This window comes from Notamacropus eugenii, chromosome 1, assembly GCF_028372415.1.
Source record: "Notamacropus eugenii isolate mMacEug1 chromosome 1, mMacEug1.pri_v2, whole genome shotgun sequence".
In the NCBI taxonomy this organism is placed as follows: Eukaryota; Metazoa; Chordata; class Mammalia; order Diprotodontia; family Macropodidae; genus Notamacropus; species Notamacropus eugenii.
Window position 1 is genome coordinate 643,526,863 of NC_092872.1, and position 13,518 is coordinate 643,540,380.

Consider the following 13,518-nt stretch of genomic DNA (forward strand, 5'->3'; position numbering starts at 1 on the left):
GCTTCCAGTCTTTCTAAAGGCTCCCCTTTAGTTTATCACGTAGCATTTTTCAGAAATGGCGGAATTGACATTTGTATTGGCATTTGTTGATATTTCCTTATTTGTCTTCATTGAATAATAACATGAGAGCATTCAGTATCCCTTCCTTTCAGATACCTTGAGCAGCCATCCATCAATGTCCTCAAATTGTACTTCCTACTGTAAGGACTTCCTATACAGATACTTAATCTAATCCAACTACTCTTCTAATCTTGGTTTTCTTTAGTGTAATTTCTAGTTTATAATACAATATAATAGGAACTTTGGCATCCAAGGATAATCCATGTAATTAAGAAAATTTTTAATAGAGATTTTTATGTATCTTTTCCATTTTTTGTCTATTCATTGTCCTCAAGTTTTCTTTCTTGAAGGCTCTCAAGTTGGTCTCTTTCCAAGTTTTTTCTCCCTTCTCCTGCTTCTCACTATTTTATCAAATCATACTGTTCATAATCTGCCATCATCCTAAAATGTAAAATTTTACAAACAAGTTATTCAGTTCATTATCCAACTAGTGCTATCCTTGGCTACCATAGTTCTCCACTTAATAAAGAGATCAAGGGGTTTTTACCTAAAGTAATATCTTTTTAAAAAATATCTGTGATATGTAGGTATGAGGCATCTTTATCTTTTCTCTTATTCCCAATGGAAATTTCCTGTCTTTTTCCTCTGTTCTTCCTCTTTGGTCCCCTTCTTGTCATCTTCTTTGCTTTAAAGTCATTGATTATTAACAGTTATGTAGATTTAATGTGGAGGATCTTAGAAAACCAGAGCCATTTCTGACATTGACTAAGTGACTTTGGACGTGTCACTTAAGCTTAGCACAGTTTCTGGCACATAGTAAATACTTAATAAATTGGTGTTGGCTGATAGCTTTTCTTCCTGGGGTCTGTGAACCTGTTTTCTCCGATATAATTGGTTTTCTATGTAATCCAGTGTATTTTATTTTCTACATATAGAAGCATTCTGAGGAGGGACTTACAGGTTTCACCAAACTGTGAAGAGGTCCATGCCTAAGAAAAGTTAAAGAATAGCTTCCCTAAGATAATGTTGAAAAGAAGTTACTAACCTGTTTTGATAATAGGAGTTTTCATTATTCAGGAATTCTTGATCTCAACAAAATCATAGGTCCAGTTCCTGTTCCTTTACCTAGTAGAATTTCTCTCATCCTCTGTCCTTGGACATCAACAAATGCTGGGCCTAAGCTGCTGAAATTTTACATGAGCACTGCTGTTGGAATTTACCAAATGTCTCATGTTGTCATATCTTTTTGTTGCCTTCGAGAGCACCATAGGAAGAGAACCACTCATTGCTTTTATTTGCTCCTACAAGAAGAAATTACGAGCTGTCTTTCCAGTTAGCTGCAATTTCCACTTCTCTTATGGATTAATTTATAGTAGAAATGTTGATAGATAGTCATTCAACTCTCAGTTAGTAGACAAGAATCTTATTTTTAGAATACCAGGCCTAAGTTAAAGAAAGTGTCTGATTCCTAGAAGGCTATTACTTTCTCAGCAGGTGGCACTTTTCTGTCATTCTTTATAAATTAAAAGTGATTAATGGTGTGGTTATTTTGTACTTAAATATAATAAGAGAAACTGAGAATTTTATTAAAATATTCTTTAAATATTTTCATTACTGTGTTTATTATATTGTTCCTTGAGGTCTCATTAGTGATTCATGGTAAGTGAATCTCTTACTCATATTTTAAGGACCCGATCAGACATAAGATAATTTGTGTATACTTCAGTTTTAGGTATTTGTATATAAGTAACACATTCTAAATGGTTTATTAGAGATATATGTATTTGTTCCATTTGCATTTCTTTTATGGGAGAAACCCTCTCACACATGAAAATAAAAGCTTCTTTTTATATCTAGGGTTAAGTTTAGAACAAGTCGACATTTTGTGGCACTGCTTGGTTGAAGATTCTGAGTGTTATGATGATGCACTTCACTGGTTTTTAAATCAAGTTCGGAGTAAAGATCAACACGCAATGGGAATGGAAACTTACAAACATCTTTTTCTAGAAAAGGTATAAAAATCACATTAAATGCACATGGTTTAAATTTTCTCTCATTTCCTAGGATTCTTTTTTCTTCCATGTCATTGTTCTCTAAACTTCACTTTTATTCACTTATTTTCCTTTGTCAGATGTTCTTCCATATTTTTACATCTTTTTCACATGCTATTTGTCCCTATTGAAAAAAAAAGTTCAATTTACCATTTTTCTGGTCATTTAATTATCAAAAAGAAATTATGTACATTTATGTTTGTATGTGCACAAAATTTTTTTTCTGAGAATTATCTATGTAAAATTGAAAATTTGTTAACAATGTATGGCAAATGTTGAACTTTTATCTAGGAATATTACTTTGTTTGAAGTGAATAAATGTACTTTGCATACAGGCTTTTACTTGTAGCAAAGGCACTTATTATTAAAGTACCTTTTATTGTTCTTGAATTTCCATCACAGAAAAATCAATGCTTTTTTTCTTTTTTTTTTTGCCATTGTTAGCAACAATTCTAGTGTAATTTAGTTTGCCACAGTTTGGCCATTTTGGAACTTCAGAGCTCTGATTTTGCTATGTTGTTGTAGAGAGTAGAACTATATACCTAATTAACGGATGTAAAGCCTATTTCTTTTCCAGACATTCTTGGTTTACAGGCTTTAAAGACGTCTCCACAGTAGGAGTGGGAATGTTGTTTTAGATAATTTTCTCGTACTTACTAAGTATGCAGTTGCATTGTCCTCTTCCCCATGTCCTATTCCTCTAGAAGGGCTAAATCAATGATCTTCTCATTTCAATTAATGTCTGTTAATATTATCTTTATGGTGGTGATGAACAGTTGAATGTAAATAGGAATAATAGTGTTTCTTCCTCATTTCTCATTTTTAAAGAATCAGGAAATACTTTCCAGGTTATTTTAATAATTCTCACATGTCTGTGTTAAGATAATTAAATGCTCGTGCCTTCCAAGATAAACTTTGACACATATCAATTAGGTGATAAGTTAGTGATTATGTTAAGAATAAATCTCATCCATCTTCATATTCATCACTGATTTCTGTTTAGAGAATGGCTTCTTTCACATATTTTGTTTGGATTATGTTAACTGTGACTTAGACATACATTGTTAAACCTTCATCCTCTGCTTTTCACAAGCGATAAGTCCATTTATAAACTGTATGTTTATATAATTTATGCCTTGATTAGCCAGCAAAATAGATAAACAACCTTCATGGCAAGGACTGTTTTAAAAGTTTTCTCTGGTAGGTTTGCCCCTAAAAATGCGCACTACTCTTCTGAATTTTCCATATTTCTTTTGGGAGTAGTACTATCTCTAAAGGTACACGAGTTTTCAACTTTAGAGTCATCCTGAACATCTCACTCTTCCTCACTCTACATAACCAGTCAGTTGACAGTTCTTGTTGATTCTGCCTCCACAAAATCTTTTAGACTTATCCTTCCTATCTCTCCATTCACATGGCATCCTTCTTAATTCAGACCCTTATCACCTCTCATCTGGATTAATTGAAATAGTTTTCTAACTAATCATCTTATCTCAGTTATCTCCTTTCTCCAATACGTATTCAATAACTGCAAAAAGATTCTTCTAAATTAGCACCTGTATCTACTCAGTAAATGTTAAGAGTATATTTATTTCCTCTTGAATATTACATGTTTTTCATTTAAAGCCCTTCTGAGCCTTGCTCCAATCTACCTTTCCCACTGTTATACACTTTGCCCCCACACATACTTTATTGTCCACTCCAGCTGTTCTTGATAAATCTCATATAGATTATTTCCATGTCCCATCACCATGCCTTTGCCTATGACACTCCATTCTTGGAAAATGTTCCCTCCTGATCTCTCCTTCGTGTGAAAATTCACCTCTTACTTCTGATCGTTTCTGACCCTTCCTCTTAGTATATCTCTCCTCCCCCATGCCCCACACCACATGCCCTGTATTTATTTTGTCGATACTTGTGTACATTTGTTGTTACCCAGTAAGACAGGTTTCTTGAGAGCATAGGATGTTGTCTTTTTGTCTTTGCTCTATTACAGTCCTTGGCACATAGAGGGAACTTGATTCATGCTTATTGATTGTTTTCCTTTTTATCCCTGTTGCCTTACATTTCACTTATAATATGCGTATCAGATTGAATCACCCTAATCTCAACAAGTGATTGTCTAGTTTTTTAGAATGGTTTGTCATTAATATACCCTTCTTGATTATTTAAAATATAAATTTATTAATTTGATATTTACATTGATGTCTTTATTTTATGTAGATGCCACAACTAAAACCAGAAACTATTAGTATGACTGGTTTAAACCTGTTTCAACATCTTTGCAACTTGGCACGACTGGCTACTAGTGCATATGATGGTGGTTCAAACTCTGAGGTATGGCTTTGGGAACTTCCTTTTAAGTGTGTTCTTGGTTGTTTTTCTGTATCTATTTTTATTAAGGTCTTTTTACGTAAGTGGAAGAATTCATTTTCCTATTCATTGGTATCTTTCTCTAAAAATTTTGAACTGGATTTACTAGAAATCTTTGTTACTACAACCTTGCTAAAATTTTAGTGTTCCTTGTTAATTTCTTAAAGATAGTTTCTTTTATGGTTAAGATGGCACTAAAACATTTTCTGTCAAGAGCATAGAAAATCTTGACATATTGATGAAAGATGTATACCAAGCATGATTTTAATACTTGCATAATCTTTCTATTACATTTTATTTTGCTTCTGCCATTTCATTGGGATCTTGTCATATCCAGGTTATTTCATGGTTATTTGCAAATACTTGTTAAACCTAAACAAATTATTTTAGTCTGAAGTGGCTATTTGGATTACAAGTTTATGAACTTTAACCAGCTTCAGATACTTAGGCTGATCATCTCCTTAGATCCCAGAGGTCCTGTCATTTATCCTAAAGAAGTCAGGATAACTGTCAAATTCACATCTACTATCCTGTTTTGCCCAGGGCAACTCCTTGACCTGTCATTAAATATTAACCTGCTTTTATAGAAATCTCATTATATAACAAAATTGATTGGCAGCAGTTTTGATTTTCTTTTACAGACTTCAGTGTTCTACATCACTTTTAAAAAACAGTTAGTAGATGTTGATAGAGGAAGGTAGTACAAGGATGATCTGTTTTGCTAAGAAAATGTGTGATTCTTTTTGCCAATGTTTTCCTTATTACATGTTCCTACCTCTGTCTCTTTGTATTCTTGTTCTTTGAGATTAAGTTCTTGATCACCATTCCCTTCTGAACTTTAAAAGAGAAAAGTTTTAGTTAAGTAATAGTTGTACTATGTAGACTGTATTTCTACTTATCTGACAGTACCCTGTAGCCATTTGAAACCTTATTGCTGCTACCAGAAGAATCAGTTTATTTTTTTGTTTCTCACAGAGATACCTAACTTTTCTGATTTGCTCTAGCTACAATTTCATTTTGTTATTTCTAGCCTAGGGATAATTGGCATTAGTTAGTTAGAACTCCATGTAATTAATGAAGTACCTACAGTGAGTTGTTTGAAGACTTAACATGGTAATTTGTTTTTGGATTATGCTAAAGCAATTATTAGAGTTGTTTTTTTTTTTAACTTACGTATGTGACGTAATGCAAGCTCTCTGCAGTATTTTTTTGGCTAAACCACTGTTAGATTATAGCTATGTGTAATGATTTGTTTCCAGCCAGATCAACTGGATAGATCAACTTCCCTAGTTCTTAGATTAAACTTCAGCTATAAGCTAGAATTTTATCAGATATGGAAAACTTTGTAGAACTTAAACATGACCATTCTAAATCATTAGAATACCTAATAGGCATTATTCTCAATTAATAGGTCATAATTGATCATTTGATAAAGTATTAATATTTTTAATGCCATGAGACTTTATTTTGTTCTTTTCAGAGTAGTTTGACAAACACATTAAATTTTCTTTCTAGTTATGTGGTATGGACCAATTCTGGGGCATTGCTTTACGAGCACAGTCTGGTGATGTTAGTCGGGCAGCTATTCAGTATATCAACTCCTATTATATTAATGGTAAGAAATTTAAGCTATATTTGTAATACTGTCTAAAATGAATTGAAAAAATGTGTTCTGTTTGTATTTGGCAGTTTTTCATAGTTTTGAAGATAGACACAGCTTTTTTTAATTCATGTTTTTATTTTTTAAAAAATCTGGTTTCAGGTAAAACAGGTTTGGAGAAAGAGCAAGAGTTTATTAGTAAATGTATGGAAAGCCTTATGATAGCTTCTAGCAATCTTGAACAAGAATCGCACTCAAGTCTTACCATTATTGAAAGAGGACTTCTTATGCTGAAGACACATCTGGAAGCATTTAGAAGGAGGTAATTTTTCAATAATATATTTTATCTAATTTCATTTTTCCTTATAATTTATACATATATAAAAATAATATATATCTTGATGAAGTGAAAAGTCATGTGAAATAGAAGTCATGATTATATAAACTGCATTAGTAATGCAGATTCTTTCGTTGGCAATTTTTTTTTCATTCTCTATGGTAGAAAAAGAGCACTTATAGTGTTTATTGCTTGTGTGACCTCTCTGGACCTTTCATAGGTCCCTTTTTACTCTTTAACTATGATCCTGTGGTCCTTTTTATGGACTTCATGTCTTAAAAAATTATTGAAAACCTTTTAATAATGAATAAGCATAAGGAGCTCTCATTTATTCCAGTTATAGCCTTTTGCAGACAATTTTCACTTTTCAAAAATTTTCATTATTAATTGTCTCTAACCCGAAAGGGAGAAGATGAATGAGAAAAAAAATCATCTAGTTGCAGGCACATATTTAGATATGTCTTCAGCAGCAAAATTAAATATATCCACACAATTCCAAGAAAGAATATTGACTGGTTTCCTTTGCTTTCTTCTTTCTAAAATTGTTGATAGTGTTTTCCATTTACATTTCAGGTCACTATAGAAACATGACCAAAATATTCAGTGCTAGTCAGTCCTTATAAATAATTTAGATCTTCATTGTGTTCAGTGCAGAAATGAAATATGTTAACATTAATGAAAATATTGAATGAAAGAAAATGTTAAGTGTTTTTATTAATGTAATTTTTTCATTAATATGAATAAATGTACAAATTCAAATAATCTATTAGCAATAACATTCTTAGTAACATTCAAGATCATTAAAAATGGCTTCTTCCAACCAGTCAAGTCTTAAATATTATTTTCTTAAAAGCATCAATAATTTTCATAATTCTAGATTTTCTCTTGTTAAAAATATGCCAATTGTTGAATGATGTTATTTGAATAAATTAAAATTATTTGGATATTAGTGTTGGGCTAAGGAGTTGCTGAATTACCTTGTACTTTACCTACAGTAAATGACAAATTCCAATGTAATAATAAGTTAAACTTTTCTTTGAAGGAACTCCTTCTGATAGATAGCCCATTGCCTCATAATGTTTTAACAGGGTTTAAAAATTATTTTTTCATAAAACTGGGTATTGATTACTTTTCCATAGTTTTATTAAATTATTCTCTGTATAAGCATTCAGTGCTTACTTTCTAATTTTTTAATGAAATAGTTCACTATAGTGACCTAGCTATTTAGAATACATTTTGTCACACTTTATTAATGCAGCTAATAGAGTGTAATATGTGATTTGGGAAGGGCTTGAATTAGATAACTTCTAAGGTTTTTTTCCAGTTTTTAATCTGTAATCTCTATAGTCCCTTTTTATTTAAATCCTATGTTCTATGAAACTACAACTTGATTACTTTGAAAACCGTTAAATATTTTCTTTTAAAAGACCTGCCATGAGCTATTATTTGATATAACTAACATTTTCAGAGTGATTAAAAAGGTGTCATAACTCAAAATGTTACTTATTTTGGGTATTTTCTTAATTCATATTCTACTGCATTAAGATAATGAAGTAATTTTGTGTATGAATTTCTTAAATAAGAATGAATAATAATTGACTGTAAAACCTAGAGTAATTTCTATTTAGTTTTGTTTCCAATTATTAGTTGATTTGTCTTAACAAACCTAAAGTAGAACATGACCTATAGCAGTGATGTCAAAGTCAAAGAGAAATGGGTCTCTGTGGGTCACATATTGAGTTAGAAAAACACAAATTAACATCATCCATGTTGTTTCATATTTCTGCTTGTAATTTGCTAAACATTTTCCAATTATAATTGAATCTAAATTCAGATTGCATTAGGTCCTGTGAGTTTAGTGAGTATAAAGTATTGAGCATGTATTGGGTGCTCACTTTTCTGACATTGTGTTAAATTTTGGAGACATAAATAAAAATATGAAATAGGTTGTACCTTCAAAAAATTTACCTTTTATTGAGGAAGGAGAGCATATTCATAAATGTTTTAAAAATGTATACAAATAAATACAATGCAAAATTGATGGGGAGTAGTGAATCAGAATAGGTTTTATCTAGAAAGTGATACTTTAACAATATTTTGAAGGAAATATTGAAGGAAATATTGCGAGTGAAAGGTGAGATGGAAAAGCATTCCAGGGAACAGCTTGTGCACATGTGGAGTACCAGCAAATAAAATTTTCTCTATGATTAATAGTTTAAAAAAAAAGTTTGTAAAAATTTGAGATTATATATAACCGTGGTTAGAAAGGTTTGTTGGGTACAGGTTATGTAGGGCTTTTACAGATAAACAGAGGGTTAATATTTGATTCTAGTGGTAATAGGGATCTGTTGGAATTTTTAAAGTAAAGGAGAGTTACATATGTAATATATGCCCTGTTGGAAAAGTACTTCACTGTTGAATTTACAGTGCATTAGAAAGAGGAAGTACTTCTGTCATGGAGACTAATTAGATTACCAGATTGACTAGATTGTAAAGGACAAGTATGAAATGTGGTTTTGGAGGTTGAAAAGAGAAGATTTGGGAAGTTGTGTCAGGTGAAAGGACAATTCTGAAGTTGTAAACCTTTGTGACTGGAAGGTTGCTAGTGGTCTTAAAGAAAATGGGGGTGGGTGTAGAAAGGATAAAATGAAGCTAAGGAAAACTGGTTTTCAACCTGGGTTTGAGAGGTCCACAAAATAGTTAGTTTGAGATATCCAGGAGGCAGTTAAAGATAGTGTAACCAAAGCTCTGGAGAAAAACTAAGGCTAGATATGTAGATTTGGAATCATCTGATTTTAGATGATAATTAAACCTGTGGTGACTGTTTTGGTTACAAATGAATGCTAGAATATATTAAGGCTCAAATAGGGTCCAAAACTGAGACTCTGAATATGCCCAGATTTATGAGATGTGATATAATTGAAGAACCAGCAGAAGTGACTGAGGAGAAGTCAATTGGGAGAAGCAAGAGAGACCAGTGACAGATGCTGCTTAATGATCAAGAAGCCTAAGACCTCAGAAAAAATCATTTTTCTGAAAGTAAGGTTAAAGTGCAAGTGATGTTTTGAGGGAAAACTGAGTGATAGAGGGATTGGATGGAATAAGGAGGAAGACACAAAAACCAAAAGTATAAGCCATAAAGACAGGTGAAACAAGACATTATGATCTGATGGAATTTGAAAGTTTTTGATCACTGAAGTATGACGCCTGTGGGTCATGACATTTATTAAGCATTTATGAAGCGCCTGCTTTGTGTCAGGCAGTGGGATAAGCTGTAGGGATACTAGGAAAAGGAAAACAAAGCCCTTGTGGAGCTCACAATTTAATGGGGGAGACAACATGCAAACAACTAGAAACAAACTACATATTAAAAAAATAGGAAGTAATCAATAGAAGAAAGATATTACAATCCAGAGGTACTGGAAATGTCTTCCTGTAGATGGTGGGATTTTAGCTAGGACTTGAAAGAAGCCAGGGAAGCCAAAAAGGTGAGCATTTCAGATATGGAAGGGACAGCCAGTGAAATTAGCTGGCACTGTGAAATGGAGTGTCTTTTTGAGCAGTAATAAGTAGGCCAGTTTGACCATATCAGAGTAAAGATATGAGAAAAGCAAGTAAGGTGAGGAATGTGTAATGAAGTGCTTGGAATGCCAAACAGAACATTTCTGTTTAATTTTGGAAGACAGAATCAAGAATGTAACCAACTTTGTTTGTACCTGATGTTGTTAGGGAACAGGGCACAGGAATTGAGAAATTAGTAATTACTAGGGTATTTGAGAGGCCATGAAGTCCCTTAGTATAAGGATAGGAGTTGAGTTAGAGAGTACTATGAGCCTGTTACTGAACTCCTTTTATAAAGGAGGAAGAATTCCATTACTAGAATCTAAATTTGATGATACATTTGAATGATGTAAACATGAAAGAAGAGATTCTTGAATGAGTGCAGCAAAAGGAGAGTCTGGAAGTGAGTGTGAATATGAACTGATGTGACTACTAATTAAAACGTTCCTGACAGTTTTGTATATTTAATTATTAAAGACACTTAACACCATGGGGTATACTTTATGTTTTATGTTGATAGAAAGTAAAGGTAGACTTTCTTTCTCTCAAAAGCTTCTTGTACCCTAGAAAATTAATCAGAAATCTACAAAAGACTTTTTCTATAACAGATATGCAACAGTGAAATTAAATAGAAATTTCATTACTGATTGATCTATTTGACAATGCAGTTCTTCTCTAGCTCTATTTATAGACATTGATTGAGGATCTCTCCAAGACAATATCCACTCATTCCCCTTGGTTTCTGTTATGTGTGGTATTTGTTTTAGATATTGATTATCTGTACCTATCACTTTATATCTTATATTTAGTTGCCTTGAAAGCTGGGTTCTGGACAATATTAAAAAAAAGTTTCCATGTATCATTTTAAACTTGTCAGTATTTATGGGATATTCTACAAAGATTTCATTTTGGCTATTTATTAATGGAGGGGGAATATGTATTTTGTGTGCTAATTTTAATATTTTAAAGAACTGTGATTTTACTCATGTGGAGGTTTCTGCATACCAGTGCAGATCAAGATCCCTCTACAACTTAGTGGAGACATTTTGAGTTTATGATCAAAAAAATTGTCAACCAGTGATGAGCTTTGCAAAATTTATTGAGGTCAATCCTAGTAGGACAGAAATTCCTAAAGCCTTTCTAGCTCAATAGTAGCTAACTGAGTTTATGTACTGCTGGCTTAGCCACTGGGAAAACCCACTTATAATATGATTATAATGGGTAGTTTTTACCTATTTTAAAAATAAAACTTTTCAGTTGACTTTGCTTCTATTGACTATTTTCTGTGTTAAATTTATTTTTGTCATGAGGAAATAAAATAGGTCAGCATTTTGCTTTTTTATACCAATTTTCAGAGTATTCAATATAGGCCACCATCTTTCTTCCCCTTTATGGTGATGGTAGAAGTAATCTTTGATATTTTCTTAAATTGCGATTTCATTTCTAATAGTTTTTCTCTTATAAAAATAAGTTGTTGGGAACTAGAACTATTTCCTCTATGTGGTACTTCAATGTATACATAAATTCCTTGTATATATTTAGTTTATTACATTTAAGTTTGAGTTTGAAAATCAGGATTTGAATTTAATTTTGATTACACAGTGGCATAGACTGAACTAAAATATAGTTAATAATGATAACTACTATTTATTTAGCACATTGAAGTTCACCAAGCACTACATGTTTTTTCTCATTCTCACAATAACTTTGGAAGAGTTTATAAAAATATGCCCTTCAAATTTTTTTTTCCAACTTTAAGAATTTTTATAGAAGAAAATAGAAGTAATGTTATATGGTTTTCATCTATTTTAGGTTTGCTTATCATCTGCGACAGTGGCAAATTGAAGGCACTGGTATTAGTAGCCATTTAAAAGCACTTAGTGACAAGCAGTCATTGCCACTAAGAATTGTATGTCAGCCAGCTGGCCTTCCTGATAAGGTAATCACACATTTGATTCCTAAATTAGTATTATTTTCACATGTAAATATGTGTTCTTTCATATTTTTTAATTGGTCATATTTTGTATTTCAGATGACTATTGAAATGTATCCTAGTGACCAGGTAGCCGATCTTAGGGCAGAAGTAACTCATTGGTATGAAAATTTACAGAAAGAGCAAATAAGTCAGCAAGCACAGCTTCAAGAATTTGGTCAAAGCAGCAGAAAGGGGGAATTTCCAGGTAAGTGGAAGTTCTGACCATCATAATTTCATTATTCTTCTCTCAGAATTGATGGAGCCCACGTCTCACTGACTGGTTACCTCTGAGGGGACCCAGGTAGAATTTCCAACCTCTCTGCCTGTTGGAAAGCCTACATTCAAATAAAGTGAATAGCTAAACCAAAAGTAAAACCAGTTTATTAGTGCACTAAAGTACCTGCTGGATGTAGCTTCAGCATTTACAGGAAAGGGACAGTGCTCCAATTTTAAAATGACATTAAGAGAAGGAATCATTCCAGGGAGAACAGGGGGGGACATTCTAGAGAAATATTTGGAGTGTAACTGGTTGGACTTATTATTAGAATATGAAAAGATTCCTTCAGCAGCAGAAAAGAAGAGGAAGTGACCACTTTTATAACACTTGTTGAAGAAGTCCCTTTGATTTAGGACTAAAATTGATTGACATAAGAGAAAGTTACAGATGTCTCTTCACTAAGGATACGAGATAGTTTTTTCAGCAGCGGATGAGACCCACAGTTTTTGTTACCCTCGTGTAATTTATTATATTTTATTTTTCCCTCACTTCCTTGAAAAATTTCTAATACATCTTTCCATGCCAGAATAGAAAGCAATTTTATCCCCATTTTTTTATATTAGAACTTTTTGGGAAACTATTCACTAATATATTTCTAAACATAACTGTGACAAAAATCACCTATTGGGGGTCTCAGCTTCCAGTTACTCTAACCAGTGTGCAAAAGAAATCCTCACTCTGCTATGATAAATAGCACTTTATCTTTTATACCTTGACATTTGGTCATTCAGTTTCTGCTTGAAGATCTCCAGTGAGGGTGAAACCACAGAATCTCAAGGCAACTCATTGTACTTTTGGTTTTCTGTAAACATTAGAAACGTTTAAGGTTTTTATGTCATTGTGCCCAAACCTGCCCCCTCACAGCTTCTACCCATGGTTTCTAGTTATTTTCAGTGGACCAAACAGAACAAGATTAATCTCTTCCACATGAAAGCTTTTCAACCAGTTTAAGAAAGCCATCTTCCTAAGTCTTTCTTCTGCAAGGCTAAATACCCCTAGTTCATTTAGTGAATCTGTGTATGGTTATAGAACCTGGTGTTAAAGTGTCCCTTGCTATTCTGGTTGCCTTTCTCTGTATGTTCTAGCTCATTGGTATCATTCTAAAACTGTAGTATCCTCAGTTCAATATATTTCTTCAGATATAGTTTGAACAGGATTGAGTACATAGGAATTTTCACCTTCTTATTCCTGGAAACTATGCATCTTTTGAACCCTGGGGCATCTAGGTGGCGCAGTAAATGGAGCACTGGGCCTGGTGCCCAGAAGACCCAAGTTCAGATCTGT

The 13,518-nt window shown here is 32.8% G+C and overlaps 1 protein-coding gene across 7 annotated transcripts in view; it reads left to right on the forward strand.

The window, feature by feature from the left end:
• USP34 (ubiquitin specific peptidase 34) overlaps positions 1–13,518 on the forward strand; it is a 312,662-nt gene that overhangs the window by 162,800 nt on the left and 136,344 nt on the right. For all 7 annotated transcript variants that reach the window (XM_072635468.1, XM_072635471.1, XM_072635470.1 and 4 more), the window contains 6 exons: positions 1,918–2,072; positions 4,335–4,448; positions 6,000–6,099; positions 6,247–6,406; positions 11,795–11,921; positions 12,015–12,162. In XM_072635468.1, coding sequence (XP_072491569.1) covers positions 1,918–2,072; positions 4,335–4,448; positions 6,000–6,099; positions 6,247–6,406; positions 11,795–11,921; positions 12,015–12,162 — 804 coding nt within the window. The remainder of the gene's footprint in view (positions 1–1,917; positions 2,073–4,334; positions 4,449–5,999; positions 6,100–6,246; positions 6,407–11,794; positions 11,922–12,014; positions 12,163–13,518) is intronic.